We start from the raw sequence: 15905 nt of genomic DNA, 5'->3' as shown, positions 1-15905 counted from the left end.
CAGTAACAGTGACTGTACCTTGCATCTCTCGGACTGATAATGTCCTGTGACCTCAAAACCATCTCTTGAACCATCAACATAGTCGGTGAGCCCGTACTACCACCTTGGCTCACAAACTATCGAAGGGGAAAAAAAGAATCAATGCGCACGAACAAGTTCGATCCCAGTCGACATCGTTCCTTGAATCCTTCGACAGACCGCTTCTTCCGTATAGATACTGCAGATCTTCCACCCCACCACACACCAACCCACCCGGCGATCTTCACGAATGACGGCTTGGGAACTCGGCAACAAGCTCCCGGCTACTCACAAGTCAGTCTAGCTCGCCCATGATGTTGCTGAGCAGCTTCCAAGTTGGCATCGCGCGATAGCGCCTCAGACCCTCCACACGCGCGGGAGGTGGACAAGAGGCGAGGATCTACAGAGCACATGGGTTGACTAGAGCTCGAATCATGCTGCCCATGCATGCTACTACTGGCTTGCTGCATGAACTATGGAGTCGGCGGGTTCTCATCTGAGTTCGCGCTTCTCATGCGAACCGCAGGCTTTTTGGAGGCGAGTGAAGACGATTCTTTTCACTCCGCTAGGATTTTCCCCTTGGTGTGGACCAGCCGGAGTTCTGTTTTCCTTCTTCTTCTTCTTTCTGTCCGCCACCATCCGCTTCCCCGAGAACCAACCCGACATCGGGGATATGCACTTCCAATTGTCTGTATGAGGAAGCACCCCCACCACAAGAAAAACTCTCGGTCCAAAAAATAGGAACACATGAAGCCATTCATCCCAGCAGTGAAAGACTGGAGTCAGGCAAGCCTAGAAACCCATCACACAATTGCATCATCGCAAGAGGTGGACATTTTCAAGCGGGCCCTAAACCTAAGATCCAAAGCCAAAATTGGTTATCTGGCTTATCTTGGTACCCTGGGCACAAGGACTTCTTTATCCTTTTGGCGCAGGCACTATTGAACTAGAAGACCTTCGCTGGAGCTTCTGGAACCACATCTCCAGCCAGTGGCATCGAACATGCAAGGCACCCGTCGGAATCCTTGTCTCTGGCTGGGAATGGGCTGATGGTGGCGAAGCCTTCCAGATGGTATCGCGAAAGAAAAATACGGACAAGAAGGTTTTCGCTCATGCCGGGCGATAGTGGAGCCCGAGCTGCAGTCTGCTCCAGTCTTGGCTTACGTTCGATTCGTCTCTGGGAGAGCACCAAGATAATCACCACCAGAATTTCAAGGCCAAACCCCGAGGGAAAGCTCTATGTGTTGCTATCTCCGCTCCGCCGACCCGAGGTCAAACATCCCATCTTCGTCATCTTTTCAGTGGTTGTCTCATTCACGACCCATGGATGCCTACGCCGAGCTTCCCTTGTGGCGGGGTAAACTCCCCCAGCCGCAGCCCCAGAATTCCAGGTCCTCCCCGAGTCCCGGGTTTCGGTCCGTATCAGGTTGATGGGGAACCGGACACATGGAACTCTTGGTCCTGGAAGCGAGTATCGTACCATATCCCAAGTTGCTGGGTCTGTTGGTGCGAAGGAGTCAGACGATTTCCATCGTCCGAGCAGATCCGTACGCGGTCTGAATCAAGGTCACTAGTCCCGCTCTCTCGGCTACGGAAACTCAATTCAGTAAGAGACACTATTCTAGATACTGGACAATGGGCGGATACGGTTCTCGCTAAGTCATCAGCTATCAGATTGAAAGAATGTCTTTTTGTTCTGACCCCCGGGCGTCGATCCCCCTCACCCCGTGACCTGTTTTTGGATGATGTATCCCGAACCCAGTACAGTACATGAGTAAAAAGAAGTAGATCCCGCCGCCCAGCGCAACGACAGACGAACAGGCCCGCACCGATACCGATAGCCAGTCCGTTTGCATACTCTGGATGCAGTCCATGTAACTTAGTGCTGGCAATCATGACAGCCGCAGATCTGCCCCAACCGACCCTACCCCAACAATGCCCATACCCATCCATCATTCGGATCTCATATCCTTCCCCAGACAGGTATATGGACATTCCGCCGTGCTCTGTGCTCTCCTTCAACTTACGTAGGTCAACAGATTAGGTATTTTGCTCGTGAAGATCTACGTCAATACACCGTCCCTCTAAACAACCAATTCGGAACTGTATGTACAGTACATCCACAATAGCAATGAAATGACCCCCCATCCCGTCAGCCACACGGATCCCGCGGCAATTCCCCGACTTGTGGAATTGGGGTCCATTACTCCAACCCAAAGGGGGAAAAAAAAAGCAAAAGCAAAAGGGACTCGTATATCCTCACGTGGTGTTGCTTCCTCCACTCCACTTTCCCACAGAAGCAGTACGTACGTGTACGTAGGCATACTCCGCATCCTGTTAATGCGGGGTAAAGACCTGACCAGTTCTTTGGATTTGCACCCCCCCCCCAGGTGGGGAATCATGGGGTAATGCTATAGGGAGTGGACATGTATTATAGGCATTGTACTTGTGGTATACGGTCTGTGTGTAAATCATGTCCAACTTATCCTCTGGGGTGAGATGGGGTCTTATGCCTCGGGAGATTAGGGGTTTAAGAAAAAGAGGGGATTGTACTGTACTACCCCGTAGGTATACTTCGTATCTGCACATAACTGGTGGCATTACTTGCATTTGCAGGTTTGTGGTTGTGAGTAATAATGCTATGCTGTCGTGCATGGGTTGGGCTCCCCTGCCTGTGATCCTTCCATCAGTGCTATACAGTATTTTCTGATTTGTGGTAGGCAATAGTCACTTGAAAGGACAATGGTATGTATCTATTAGAATGTAGGTGTATAGACCAAGCGAGCAACATCTAGCTCAACAACCAACCTATGAGTGAAACAAAAGACCCTCACCTACCTAGTACCTAATACTAGGTAGTCAGCTTACCTTCCCACAACAGCATACCCATGTACACACCTCGGAGTGGAACACTAGTTATTTAATCTAATCGAATTGCGAATCTCACCCCTAAGCCAACCACCCGAAAGTGAACCCCTAATCAATATCCAAGACAACTGTCAAAACAGTAGGCGCAGAAACCCTGCTCATCGATTATTACCGGGTAGGGATCGCACGGAAGTACCAGCTCGCTAGCTGCCTAGCTTACAGCCAGAGTCGTGAGCGCGACCATTGCACTGCATCCTTCAAATGTAAGTCCAGCCCTCAATCTCCGGTTGCGTGGAAATTCGAATTCCCACCTTCCGTGGCGGACGGCTCCGAACGACGGAGTGCACTGAATTGACATTGATGAATTAGTATGAGACTCCAGTTTGGTAAGTAGTGGCACTGGCATCTAAGCTCCAGCTCCAGCGCCAGCCAGCGCCGCATCCACAGCCGTAGCTCGACTCCACCTCGGCCACCAACCATGTACACTGGTTGTACTGTATATCCACAGTGTAGACACACAGCACCACCACCACTGTATCTTAGCTAATTTAGTACTATACTGTACCTCACTCAGTAGCTGAGCATCCTCCTCCCGACCAAGCTTTCCCTCATCATCCTCCCTCCCAGATCCCAACTCCAACCCGCTGATAATTTTCACAACCTGGAAAAAGCGAGCCGCACAGTACCTTCCTCGCGAAGCACCAAAACCCAAGCAAGGGACGCCACGCCGTAATCCTTGCACGGGGGAGATGGAAATAGCACTGCAAAGAGACCCTCTTCCTCTTGGCAGCATGCATGCATCGATCGGTCCACGCGATCTCGACCCGGAGAAATACCCGAGTACGTACTGCGTAGTCAGTCTACTCCAAAGAAAAAGCGTGCAAGTGGACTCGGACTCGCACCAAGTGACCAACAGAGATTGGCTCATGTTTCCGGAGTCAGAGCCGGGTTTTCTTGTGCATCTAGTGGTGGGCCGGGAGGAGGGTGCCTTTGTACTCTCCAGGCTGCCCACTTGGCTCGCTACTTGGCTGGCTACTTTGCTGGTCAGCGTAGCTAGAGGTGTTGGCCTAGGTGCTAGTTACTTCCGTGGCGTATTGCTACCGCAGGGTTTGCGAATGGTGCGGTAGGTACCAGGTACAACCGTACAATCCTTGTTTGGAGGGGGAGGGGGGATTCATCCGAGGAGCTAGCGTTAGTTAGCAGGAGTCTAGAAGTCTAGAAGTCTAGACAATTTTTTGGTGATGCGATAAAACGAAAAAAAAAAAATTTACCCAAGGTGGACAGCGCTGCTGACACTTTCTATTCTGAAAACGATGAAGACAATTCCCAATGTTTATGATAAAGTTCGAGGTTCGCAAGGTAAGCGAAGGACATGCCTGCGACTCGACTGAATGTTGCTCAGGTAACAAATATGCCGCCGAATATGCTCAGGAGGTAACTGTATAGTAGTCTAGGCCAGGCATACGCCGGGCGGGCGTATTATTCTTCCCGCGGGAAAAGAAACCCTCGTGTTGATATGATCAAGCACACGGCTGTCAGTAAAAGAACCGAAGGGGGGAAGAATGTGCATGCTACGTAGCTTTGTTGCGCACCCTAATTATCAGACAATACTACCGGGATAAGGACACCAGAAAGCAAATTAAGGGTGATTTGTTACTGATGCTATTTTACTGTGTATGCATGTAGCCATGCCATTGTTGATCTCGCACCCTTGGGTGTCTTTCGTTTTGGACAGCTGACGGACGGACGCTGGCAGGGAGAATCAGGTGCAGACCTCCTAACTGCTTTGAAGTCCTCAGCAACTACTTGTGCAGTACTTGTACAGTACTTGAAATTGTGAAGGGTGGATCACTGATTGGCCTATCATTCTGTAGTGGGTGGCTACTACTAGGTATAGTGATCGCGAAAGAGATCTGACTCCATGCACTGACTGACACGGCCATCAACATCTACCTTGAGTCCTTGACAGTTCCTTGATGACCGACCGAGCAATGGCCACAGCCTGCGGTGTGGATTGCGATCCCCGAGCGGGCCTCCTGTCTGTCTGAGCTTGTTTGGACTCCCGTACGCCATGCTGCTCTGACAGTGAAAATGAAGGGATAGAAAAGGGGGTCTTCGTCCTGATTCTGCGACTGCCGCCTGCCGATAGATTATAGCAATCAAAATTAATGAGCTGGCGTTTCTGGTGGTGGTGGTGGTGGCCGGCAACTGGAACACGATGAGCCCGCCGAACCCGCCCGCCCGCGTGCTACTCTCCGCCAAGTTTTGACCAAAGAGAGACAAAAGTCGACGAGCGCGGCAGAAACGGTCGCCGAGAGTGGAGTCTCGACCCGGTTCAAGGTTCCTTTTCCTTGCCGCAAACACTCACCACTCGAGACAAGTACGACGGAAACGAACACACCATCAAAAAAAGTTAATTAAGGTGGTGGATGATTCGAGTCTCCGTGGGAGAAACATAGAGTCATTAGTTAAAGGTAAGACTGTCTGTGTCTGTGCCCTAAACACTGCCTGCCCATTGTCAATGGAACAACAACACCAGAAAAAAAAAAGATTATCGGATGGGACCCCGATACACTGCCTACCGGTAGAAGTGTTTTAGTCTGACGGGGAAATCTCCCTTCTGGAGCCGATGGTGCACTGGTGAGACTTACGATGTACTGCACCTTCACGCCCGGAGCTTTCATTCCAACGCAGTAGAGCTGCTTGCTAAGCTGCTAAGCCTCTTAAGTTCTGAGGCTGATCGGTCTTACTGTACGGAGTACTGTCCACTGTCCACTGTCCACCAGCGTTTCTGGGTTGTGGTTTGATTAGTAAAGTGTAAAGTGTAACTAGTTAACTAAAGTTGGTGGACAGACGACCGCAAACTAACTCTCTTGGTCAACCGATCGACCTCGCTGCGACAGCTGGCAGAGACGATCCGACTTTACTCTTAAACACAGTCCTTACACATACTTACAAGCTAGCTAACTAACTCATACCCGCACGTCCTATGTAAAGCAACGGACTGCATGCGATCTACCTACATGTAACTCAGCCACGCTACGGAGTACGTCCTCTATCGACAATCATACACAAGTTATAACTACCAGGCGCACGAAAAGGATGATTAAACTAAACCCACCATCCCCTAACTATGCACCAAAGTGCATACATTAAAATCTACTCCAGTACTAACTGGGTTCCCTTTCGCCCCCGCCATATCTAGGCCCAAACCAAGCAAGCCCTCTCGGTCTCAAGACTCGGGAAGTACGGTAAGTATATACCTAGTCTCCGTAGACTGTAGTCAACGTGGTATGGTTCGGGGAGCCGATCCACCACTGCAGCTCTAGCACACACAAACACACAAATGACAGTCTAGCAAACAGTAGCAACCTACCAGAAAACTTGACACTCGACCGGCTAAGACAGTAGCAGTTAAAGTCACCGAGAGTATCCGTACCGTAGTGGTCCAAAAAAGGCCCCGTCGCAGTTGCAGCACCACCACCCGCGCGCACGCGAAAAGTCCCACCACCCGGGGGCCACCACCCACTCAGTCTGTCTTTGGTCTTAAGTCTACAGCCTGCAATTGCATCCTTCGCCGCGGTCCATAGCAGTAGTACCTAGCCTAGCCATTAGCAAGGGAAGGGACCCAATTAACCGCATTAGCCAGCATTTTAGCCTGTGGGCGCGCCGGACCCGGGGCGGTTCAAGCGCAGGTACAAAACTGCAGTGAACTGTACAGTACTCCGTAACTTAACAATAGTTGCAAGATTTTCCGGCACAAGATCTTTGTCTCCAGCTGCGACTGTGAAGTGCATAACGGGTACCATCTTGCCCGTTCGGACGGAAGGGACACACCGAAAAGTCTGGTTCGGGACACCCTTGCCCGCCACCACCGTCGCAATTATGGACCAAATCTTCGCGTTGATGGAAGTAACCTGGTTGGTACCTTGGATTGAGAAGTGCCATGGTTAGAAGCCCATCAGCCCCATCCGAAGGGCCCAAGGGACGAACGAGTCTTAGGATCTGGTGGGATCAGTTTGAGGGTGAAGGGACATCAGCGCACTCACCAGTATCACCACTCGGCAGTATTGTCAAGCTGTGCAGCTTCCGGGAGGATGGTCTGCTTAATTGCTCAGTACGAACTAGTTAAAGAAAGTAGATTATTAATAAGTGGACTTTTTTGCGTGCGTAAGTGGTTTCTTTTCCAGGGTCCTAGCCGCCCGTCGGAGTCTAACGTAGTACAGTACACAAAGTAGACTAAGAGCAGGAATTTAGATTGAGGCATAAATTGGTGGCCATTTGGACGACCATCCATCCCCATCAGATGTGTCTGACTTTTGGGGACTTTCCAGAGAGGAAAAAACCCTTCCAAACAAAGGCCGCTAATTGTGTCCTGATCACCAAAGTCAGAAGCACTCCGCATTCCGCATCGAGCGGGAATCTGGGACTTCTCCAAACCCCATGGGCGGGCTGAGAGAGGAGGGAAAGATTGGTAGGTACCAGTAGACAAAAAGATGGCATGCAACTGGAGCAACTGGGACAACTGGAGATATCTCCGGTGCGTCCGTCTATCCGTTACAATACCGTACCAGTCATGTCATCTCCATGTCATCCGGCGGGGAGGAGGCCGTCTGCCAATGGCCATGCCGGTGGCCCTGGTTTTGAGGTGGTGATTGGTGCAATCTCCGGACCTCGGGCGCTTCTTAGGGCTCCACCCACGCCTCCAGGCTTGGTTTCCCCAGGCATGAAAAGTCAATCGGTATTAGAGCTGTAAGGTTGGGAAAATCCCTTCCAACCTTTTTATTTTTTTGTTTTTTGTTCTTTTGCCTGCGCTCTTTCTCTCTCTCAACCTGGACGAATGGAAGCCAAAACTTTCCCCTTCATCCTGACCCTGCTTTGGGTTTCTGTTGAGACGAGCCAGCGGTCCTTCTTCCTTCCCCCAGACCCCAGACCCCAATCCCCAATTCCCCCGCTTGCTGCCCTGCAGTTGATAGATTTCGATTTGACTGTCACCAGTTTCAATTGACGAATCTGGTCACTCCGTCGAGCACACCACACATTCCCTAGAGTCAGTCCGTCGGTTTAGGCAAAGCGACAAAAGCGACATACGGGAGTGGCCCGTCAGGTGGATTCCTGCACATCGTTTTAGAAGACCAACACTAATTTGGCTCGCTCCACCCCGGCCTTCCATCACGAGCAAAGCATGATGGGTCATTGACTCGTTGTAGTAATAATACTACCGTAATAATAATGTTATTAAAATCATAATAATCACAGTCACACACTGCCTAAAATTCAACGGTGAGACTTTCTCCCCCTCGAAAAAGAGACTGGCTGTCCTCCCCCTTCGAGGTCTTTCCCCAAAGATCAAAAACAGAAAAAATAAAATCAACCAAAAAAATCAAAAAAAAAAAAATAATCACAACCAAAGGGAAAGAGTCCACTTACCCAAGCTAAACTTTGCTAACGAACGGTCCTTCCTCTCCCTGGCTCCTCCCCTGCAACCTTCGCTCGTCCGTGGTGTCGCGCCCGTCCGTCCATCCAAGCACCACGCCTCGTTCCAATTCCCTCGGGGCCCTTCTTATTTCGCCTCTCCCCCTCTCATCTTCCCCTCTCATTGCTGTTATTTATTCCTCTTTTTCTCTTGCACGGTCCCAGACCTTCCCAAGAGATCTTCTTGTTCATCTGCCCAGCAGTGCTGTGTGGCTTCATATATTTCCTTTCCTCCTCCCCCTCCCCTCATCTGTTTCATCTATAATACTCTTCCTCCACCTCTCAGCCAGCTGAGATATCTTGGTTTTCTCCTCGAGATCAATTGATACCCCCTTATACCTGTATAAACCATAGATTTTGGTTCAATCAATCAATCAATCAATATGTCGGTCGAGCAAAACCCTACCTTGGAGAAGGACATCGGTCCCGAGACCGAGAGCAACGGAACTGGAAATGCTCCCCTCAGGCACGAGATGACTGCGGAGGAGACGGCTAGAGCTGCTGCGCGCTTCGGCTATGGTCCGATGGCTCACGTCAACACCGCCGAGGCCAACTTGCGTCCCTTCGGAGGAGAGTTCCAGCCTGGTCTGTACAAGTCGGTCGAAGGTCGCAAGTTCGCCAACCCGGCTCCTCTGGGTCTCTGCGCTTTCGCCCTCACCACTTTCGTCCTGAGCGCGGTCAACATGGGAACCCGGGGTATCTCCGCGCCCAACATCGTCGTCGGCCTGGCTTTTGGATATGGTGGTCTCGTTCAGCTGCTTGCTGGCATGTGGTATGTTGCATTCCCTTATCATCTCATCTTGAATCGTCCTCGCTCACACTGCATTCAGGGAAATGGCGGTTGGAAACACTTTCGGTGCCACTGCTCTGTCTTCTTATGGTGGTTTCTGGATCTCCTTCGCGATCATTTTGACTCCCGGTGGATTCGACATCGAGTCTGCGATTGAATCGGCTGGCGGTGCTCCGATGTTCTACAACTCGATGGGTCTCTTCCTCATGGTAAGTGCCGCAGAAAACCTGTCGCAAACCGCGAACCTCGTGCTGACTGCTGTTCCACAGGGCTGGTTCATCTTCACCACCATCATGCTGTTCTGCACCCTGCGCTCGACCGTTGCATTCTTCCTGCTGTTCTTCTTCTTGGACTTGACCTTCTTGCTCCTGGGTATTGGATACCTGCAGCGCAACGATACCAACGAGGTCAACACCCCTGTCATCAAGGCCGGTGGCTTCTTCGGCTTCCTGGCTGCTTTCGCTGCTTGGTACAACGCCCTGGCGGGTATTGCCGACAGCAGCAACAGCTTCTTCATCATCCCTGTCGCCCACTTCCCGTGGTCTCCGACCGCTCGTTCTCGCCAGAAGACTGCTCGCGAGACGGTCTAAGGGGGTGCAGTACTCGTATAGTCCCAGGCCCTGCAAGCGGCCTTGCTATGTTCCGATGAACATGCCATTGTTATAATTCTGATACCCATTCATGTAGGACCGTCCTGTTTAGCGAATGGTTCGCAGTGTCGGCCTTCGCACGGGGTTGTTGTCCGGTACATTAATTGTTTTGTCACTGTTGTTGATTCCAACTGGATATGGAAATAACCGATCGGGTAATAATGAGGCAGTCCGCTGTCGTGGACGATGATTTGGAGTTTTGTTTTTGATATGCACAGTTGCTCAATGAATGATTCGAATGACTATGATGGAAGTGATTTTAGCAAGTGGTTGAATTGGTGTAGGGTGTCTGACTTACTGCAGCAAGCATTACCTGCAGTCATCCGTATCATGCGTGTCAGCGAGTCTGCTTGTGGCAAATGACTATCGACATACGCTTGACCCGGCGAAAGATTATAGATCGAGCTTGCGGTAGGTTGCTGAAAGTGTTGTCCGGCAAAGGGAATGCTCCATCATCTCAACGCCGAGACAAGTGGTGTCGTCGCGGCGTAGCAGTTAAATCGCGGTGCGTTGTTCGTCGACTCGACGAGTGGGCGGAGCACGGCGGTGACAGGTGATAGTTCGGGCGATCACCGCGCAGGCCGGGCCGAGCCTCCACTAAGCTTAAGCTTTCTGGCATGACTATGCCTGCCTGCCGGCCTGCCTGCCTGCTTCAAGCGGCCCCTGCCAGCCTCCAGACAGCAATTGCACAATCATAGCCTAGTCGGTGAGTTGTGAACTAGTCAGTCAGTCAGTTTCGTTGAATAATCAATCCCGTCCAATTCAGCCGTAACCACAGCCCCCTGTACTTTTACTAGACCCGCCACGAGGAAGTAAGGCAAGTAGGTATGTAGGCAGGGAGCGAACCCCATTGAAGAGCGACGACGACAGCGAACTTGGACGAAAAGAAAGCTGGCACCGAGCCATTGAGCAAGGGCCAACGGTGACCTCATGGTAGTGGTGGTGGGTAGGCCCACAGATGTAGCGTAGCAATCGAGTGATAACTGATAAGTGAGTAGGAAGAAGTAGACCCAAGTTGAGGTGGGTAGGTAAGGCTGTCCGTGCTGATCGTCCTGTCTTTTCTTGGGACTGTACTTAGAGGACCTAGGTTAGTCAGGTGGTTAGTTTGTATAGCAGTTGCATAGCAATTGCATAGCAAGAGTGAGCAAGAACCACAGCTGAGCTAGAGCGGAAGTTTTTGTAGCGGACGAAGAACTGCAAAGCTGTAAGAGAACGAAGAGTAAAAAAAAAAAAAAAAAGAGAGAGAGAGAGAGAAAGAAAACCACTCAACCCCGAAGAGACGGGGCGCCTGGGGGGATGGGGGGAGAGGGCGGCATAATAATACCACGCTCAGTCAACTCAATAATTCTTTTCCTTCTACAATACTTCGCGGAAAAAGGATTCTCGGGGCAAGGTCGGAGATCGGGCGGGATTCGGTCGGGCGGAGCAAAATCGGGGAGAGCACCTCGAAACTTCCAATGACAGGTGCGGTGTGCCGATACTGCCCCTGCAACTAGTCCACCCCAAGTCCGGCCTGGCGCCGCGCCCGCTCGTTTCTTCGAGACTACCTACTCCGTACCTTACCTACAGGGTAGATTACCATACCTACTAGGTAGATTACTTAGAGGCATTTCTCTGGTCGGAAGTTGTCGGGGATGAGAGGAGGGTTCGGTTTTTCTTTGTTTTTTGTGGTTTGGAAATTGGTTGAGCATAATTCTGCTGGGGATGTGTTCATCTTCCAAGACCTTCTGGGCTCTGGTTTTTGAGGTTGTTTTCGGCTTAAGATTGGGTTGTGACTTGGTCTAGTCCTCGAAAAAAAAAATGTGGCCTGAGGGATTTTTCACTCTTCCTTCTAGCCTTAAGAGGCGGATGGGTGCTGCAGGAGTTTGCTCGGCGCTGCTGCGGATTGAGTTGGTTCTTGGCTGGTTTCACTGCCAATCAATCTGGGTTGCATCAATCGATGGAAGCAGACACGGGTGAACTGGTGGTATGATCCGGGATAATATTATAAACAGACATTATGCTAGCAAAGGGGGGTATGGCACACCAAATAAATCACGACCTTGAATCATATATACCATGTCTCATCTCGTTAGTATATCATACATAGAACATGTGCATATGAAACCGACATGCTGTAGAGCCCCTATATATAAACATAAGTATCAACCCCCGGCAGAAGAAAGGCCCCTTATATACACTCCGGCGATACGACCGGCATGGTGTGGAGCTCATCCCACAACTCCCGTAGCGGCTGGAGATAGGACCGGTCCACGTAGAAAAATCCCAGCAGAAGTGCGCGGAGCTCCTGCCACGATTGGATTCCTTCTTGCCTCAGCACGATTGCGAGCTCATTCACAAAGAAGGCTCGGTCAGGGAGCAGGCCGGAGCTGGTGGCTCCGATGAATAGAATCCAGATCAAGACGTCGCGACACAGCTCGAAATACCCGGCTTTCATCGTCGACTCTAATGCCAGGCGAAGGTTGATGATTGGTTTGGGGAAGACCGGTGCGACAACCGGGTAGAAATTCCAGATCACGTTGTTGTGGAATAACAAGCAAGCCAGTCGAACGCAGCCCTCGATGGTGGCATCGCCCTTAACTTCGCCGGTGGCGGTGAAGCGATCCGTATGAAGGGCGTATTCAACGTGGAGCACTTCAGTGTTGAAGTAATCCTCGGTCTCCTCGTCAAAGTCTTGGTAGCTTGGCCCACTCTTGATCCATTCGCAGTACCAGGTTAGCTCAACCAGGTCCCATATTATCTTAGACATGGCACCGCCGAAGATGCCGGGTATCTCAATTAATTGTATCAACCGCGAGGCGGTAAGCTCAAGATCTTTGCTGGGAGGCTGAAGTGCTAAATGCAGAGGACGGGCGTAACGAATGAAAGGGAATATGGGCTTGGTGGAAGCCATGCATGCGACTCGAATATCCGTCCTATTTCAAGTCAGAACATAAGCGGACAAAATGTTGGTGCAGTGGAACTGACCATGTAATCTGGAATCGAACATCAGGTGGCACGTCTGCGAAGGTGTTCCGCATACCGACCATCTGCCGCAACCCGGCAAGGTGGATCTTCAGGTAATCAGCATTGCCGGAAGCAATCTAATTGGTTAGCATCGTCCTGGTTGGGCATCGGGAGAAGGCACATACCTCAATGGTTAGGAGAATAGAGACGGCAGCGATCAATTCGTCACTGGACGCTTTGATCGGGTCAGAAAGACCTTCGTTGACCAGGCGAATTGTTTCACCTCGATGATGGAAGGTATCGAGAAGTAGCGCACTGGATCGCCGCTCATTCGGGTCTCTCAGGGGCAATTCTCCTTGCGACAAAGCAGTATTGGATGCTGCGACACAGATGCAAGCATGCAACGAGGCTGGGTCCTGTTGGACTAACGCAGCCCAGTGGGCCCTCAGCTTGGGCCCATACCGGCGTTGCAGCGGGTATGATATCTGCGTCAACTCAAAGACTGCGATGACACTGTTAGATTCATGCACACCAGATCATCGGTCAATTACACTTACAGTGTTGGAGGTGCCCCGACATGCGGTCCGTTAACACCGTATGCGAGGTATTGAAAGGGTCACTGCCTCCCTGACCCACCAGAGTCCACGGAGATGCCACCTGCACAGGCGAGAGTTCGTTCGACGTTGGCGCGTCAATGCTATAACTGTTCACGGCTGCCGCTGATACAACCGGGTAACTGCTCGCCTCCGTGACCACCAACGCATTTTGCGGTTCCTCTCGATGCCGCTGTTCGGGTGATGATGAAGCTGACGAGGAGGAGGATGGGGGAGGCGACTCGGAGGTGATTCGAGCCCCAAAAGAGGACTCAGTAACGGTTTGCTTAGGTGAGGGATTCGTGGGAGAGGCAGAGGTTGCTGCCGCCGCCGCCGAGCTGGAGGCGGTTGTCTCTACCGGTTGAAAAGCGAGGTGTTTCCAGGTCTTGCTCTTGTACCGCTTGGTGTTTTCCAGTCGCTTCTTGCGATTATGCTCGGACATCACATGAGAACGAATGCGCTTGAGAGTCTCTTCCCTGGTGCCTTCCGACACAGACTTGGGGTCGGTATGCACCCAGAACAGCGTTGATTTCCCCCCCGAGGCATTGTTGGTCTTGCGCGGTTTGCGCGCCTTGGTCACTCCGTTCTTGTTTGCATCTTGGCGGGTTGAGTCTGCAGTCGCGAGGGATGGCGCGCTGCCGTGGACCGGTGCGGAGGGTTGTGGTGGCAATGGCGGCGGTTGTTGTAGTTGATGTTGTAGTTGTTGATGCTGTTGTTGCGGTGGTAATGACGAGATCGGAGATGGTGGCAGCGGCGGCGCAGGACCCGGTACTGGACCAGGAATGGGCGTTGCGATCGAATAGGTATATGGATGATGGAGCAGGGGATAAGGGTGGTTATTAATAGCAACTGGATGAACAGCGTTCGGTGTCGTCCACGCAGGTTGTTTTGCCAGCAGGGGCAGGACCTGCTCGTGGTCGGTAGCCAGAGAGCGCGCCGTTGGCTGATAGTGAGGGGAATTCTTGGCGTCCATCGCACGCGCGAATTTAATTATATAATTTCACAGATCCAGCTGATGATCTTCACCGACGCTCAACATTCTAGAACGAGCTGATCGAGACAAGCGGTGGTCAGAGCCTCTCAGGATTAGAGGGGAAGCGTGCAAAGAGTGAGAGAAGAATCCGGGGGGAAGGGGACAGAGGAAGATCAGAAGAGGAGGGAAATGCTGAGTGGTCAGCGCACTGCCCTTATCTGGAAAAGCCCATCTCTTGGTGCTTTAGTTTAGAGAGAGAAACGGGGGGGGAAGGAGCTAAAGGATTGGGGACGAAAAAGGATGACAGAAGAACGTTAGGATGAATGGTTGGGGACTGGTGGTGGGCTAGTCAAGCCGTGGTGGGTGAGAAAGAGAGGGAAGCGTAAAGCGAGAGGGAGGGAGTGAGTGAATGAGTGAGTGAGTGAGTGTAAGCCGGAGAGAATAATGAAAGTAAGAGGAAGAGGGGCTGCAAAGTGGAGGGGATGGCGGATGATGGCTTGCCAGGAAATGAGTCCAGTCCCTAGGAGCATAAGCTAAGCACCAATTGGGTATAATTTTAGAACTGATGGAAAATAGAAAAAAATAAAAATAAAAATAAAAAATTAAACAATCCAGACGAAGAAAAGTTGAGGAGGGAGTTGGAAGGAAGTTCGAATGCTTGGATCCTTGTTTTGACTTCTTTTCCCCTGAACCTGAACTTGTTATGCCGATTCACATGTGTAGTAAGTAATATTCTAGACTCGGGGTTCTTCCGAACCAACTGGACATTATAGCTTAAGGTCCTCCTCTCCGAGAGACCAACTGGAAAATCATTCGATTGATTATTGTTTTTGACAGATGGAATCCAAACAATCCATAGGCGAGACGAGAGGAGACGAGACGGGAGGAAGATACGGAGACGCGCAACTAACAGCCGTGAAAGATTGAGGATTGATTTACTTTGTCCCACGCCTGCATCCACGGGTCCCTCTTGTACACAGGAAGGGGTTTTCCCGCTGCTGTCTGGTTGGACCAAGTCGAAGCGCAGTACAAAGTACTGTATGGTAGTGTAGGACTGGTGTGCACCCATCGCTGCACCTAATTAATGCTGCTGTTGCTCCTCCTCCGGCTCATGACAATACGAATTTGATCAGGAGTAGTATTCTCAACCGAAGGCTGTATTCGACCTTCGCAGACAGAGGGAAAGACACGAGGCCCAGCCCAGATCTCGGATGCTGTTGCTGCCGGAGCCCGAGTGGAGCAGCAACTTAAATTTCGACATCGGATCCCGGAATCGCTGTGGAAGTACCAAGTAGACACTTACTGGCTGGGAGTGAGTAGTAAGTAGGTCAATGAGTCAGTAAGGTAGGTATTGTTGTGTAAGTACTGACAGATGAAACGGACAGGGGATGATGGCCTGACAGGAATCTACTGAACTGTACTCCATACGGAGTACATTGATTCCAACAACACCGGATAACAACACCAGATTATCCTCCAGGGATGCAGGGAGAGATAGCCGATGTCTCCCCTGCTCTTTCACTGTCTGGCACCTTCAGGACCGGAAGTTAAAATGTCGTGATTGCTTGGAGAGGTGGTCATCGGCAATCCAG

General features: G+C 51.2%; 3 protein-coding genes across 3 annotated transcripts; 1 reads left to right on the top strand and 2 right to left on the bottom strand.

Annotated features, from left to right (window-relative positions):
- Positions 1-3141: 3141 nt before the first annotated feature.
- On the bottom strand, positions 3142-4029 carry BO66DRAFT_375 (uncharacterized protein). Its single transcript, XM_025645628.1, has one exon. The coding sequence runs from the start codon at positions 3812-3814 to the stop codon at positions 3293-3295; it is 522 nt and encodes a 173-aa protein (XP_025508954.1). The 5' UTR covers positions 3815-4029; the 3' UTR covers positions 3142-3292.
- Positions 4030-8744: 4715 nt separating this feature from the next.
- Positions 8745-10233, top strand: BO66DRAFT_416477 (acetate uptake transporter family protein; the record flags this gene model as incomplete). The annotated part of the gene is made up of 3 exons (XM_025649603.1): positions 8745-9133; positions 9192-9360; positions 9421-10233. The coding sequence occupies 3 exons, from the start codon at positions 8745-8747 to the stop codon at positions 9739-9741; spliced, it is 879 nt and encodes a 292-aa protein (XP_025508953.1). The 3' UTR covers positions 9742-10233.
- Positions 10234-11865: 1632 nt separating this feature from the next.
- BO66DRAFT_90 (uncharacterized protein) lies at positions 11866-14485 on the bottom strand. The gene is made up of 4 exons (XM_025653694.1): positions 13305-14485; positions 12933-13249; positions 12769-12884; positions 11866-12716 (listed from the first exon to the last, which is right to left on the bottom strand). Exons 1-4 carry the CDS (start codon positions 14311-14313, stop codon positions 11972-11974), a joined length of 2187 nt encoding a protein of 728 aa, XP_025508952.1. The 5' UTR covers positions 14314-14485; the 3' UTR covers positions 11866-11971.
- Between the last annotated feature and the right edge of the window lie 1420 nt (positions 14486-15905).

The sequence above is a fragment of the Aspergillus aculeatinus genome, assembly GCF_003184765.1.
Source record: "Aspergillus aculeatinus CBS 121060 unplaced genomic scaffold BO66scaffold_1, whole genome shotgun sequence".
NCBI lineage: Eukaryota > Fungi > Ascomycota > Eurotiomycetes > Eurotiales > Aspergillaceae > Aspergillus > Aspergillus aculeatinus.
Note: the sequence above shows the minus strand (reverse complement) of the source record. Positions and strands in the feature narration are given on the sequence as shown.

Bases quoted from the DNA above. Each gene is read 5' to 3' on its own strand.
- BO66DRAFT_375 (XM_025645628.1), bottom strand. From the start codon at position 3,814: ATGAGCCAATCTCTGTTGGTCACTTGGTGCGAGTCCGAGTCCACTTGC.
- BO66DRAFT_90 (XM_025653694.1), bottom strand. From the start codon at position 14,313: ATGGACGCCAAGAATTCCCCTCACTATCAGCCAACGGCGCGCTCTCTG. The intron at 13,250-13,304 runs GTAAGTGTAATT...GTGTCATCGCAG, and splicing joins GTCGGGGCACCTCCAACACT to TCTTTGAGTTGACGCAGATA. The intron at 12,717-12,768 runs GTCAGTTCCACT...GACTTGAAATAG, and splicing joins GTTCGATTCCAGATTACATG to GACGGATATTCGAGTCGCAT.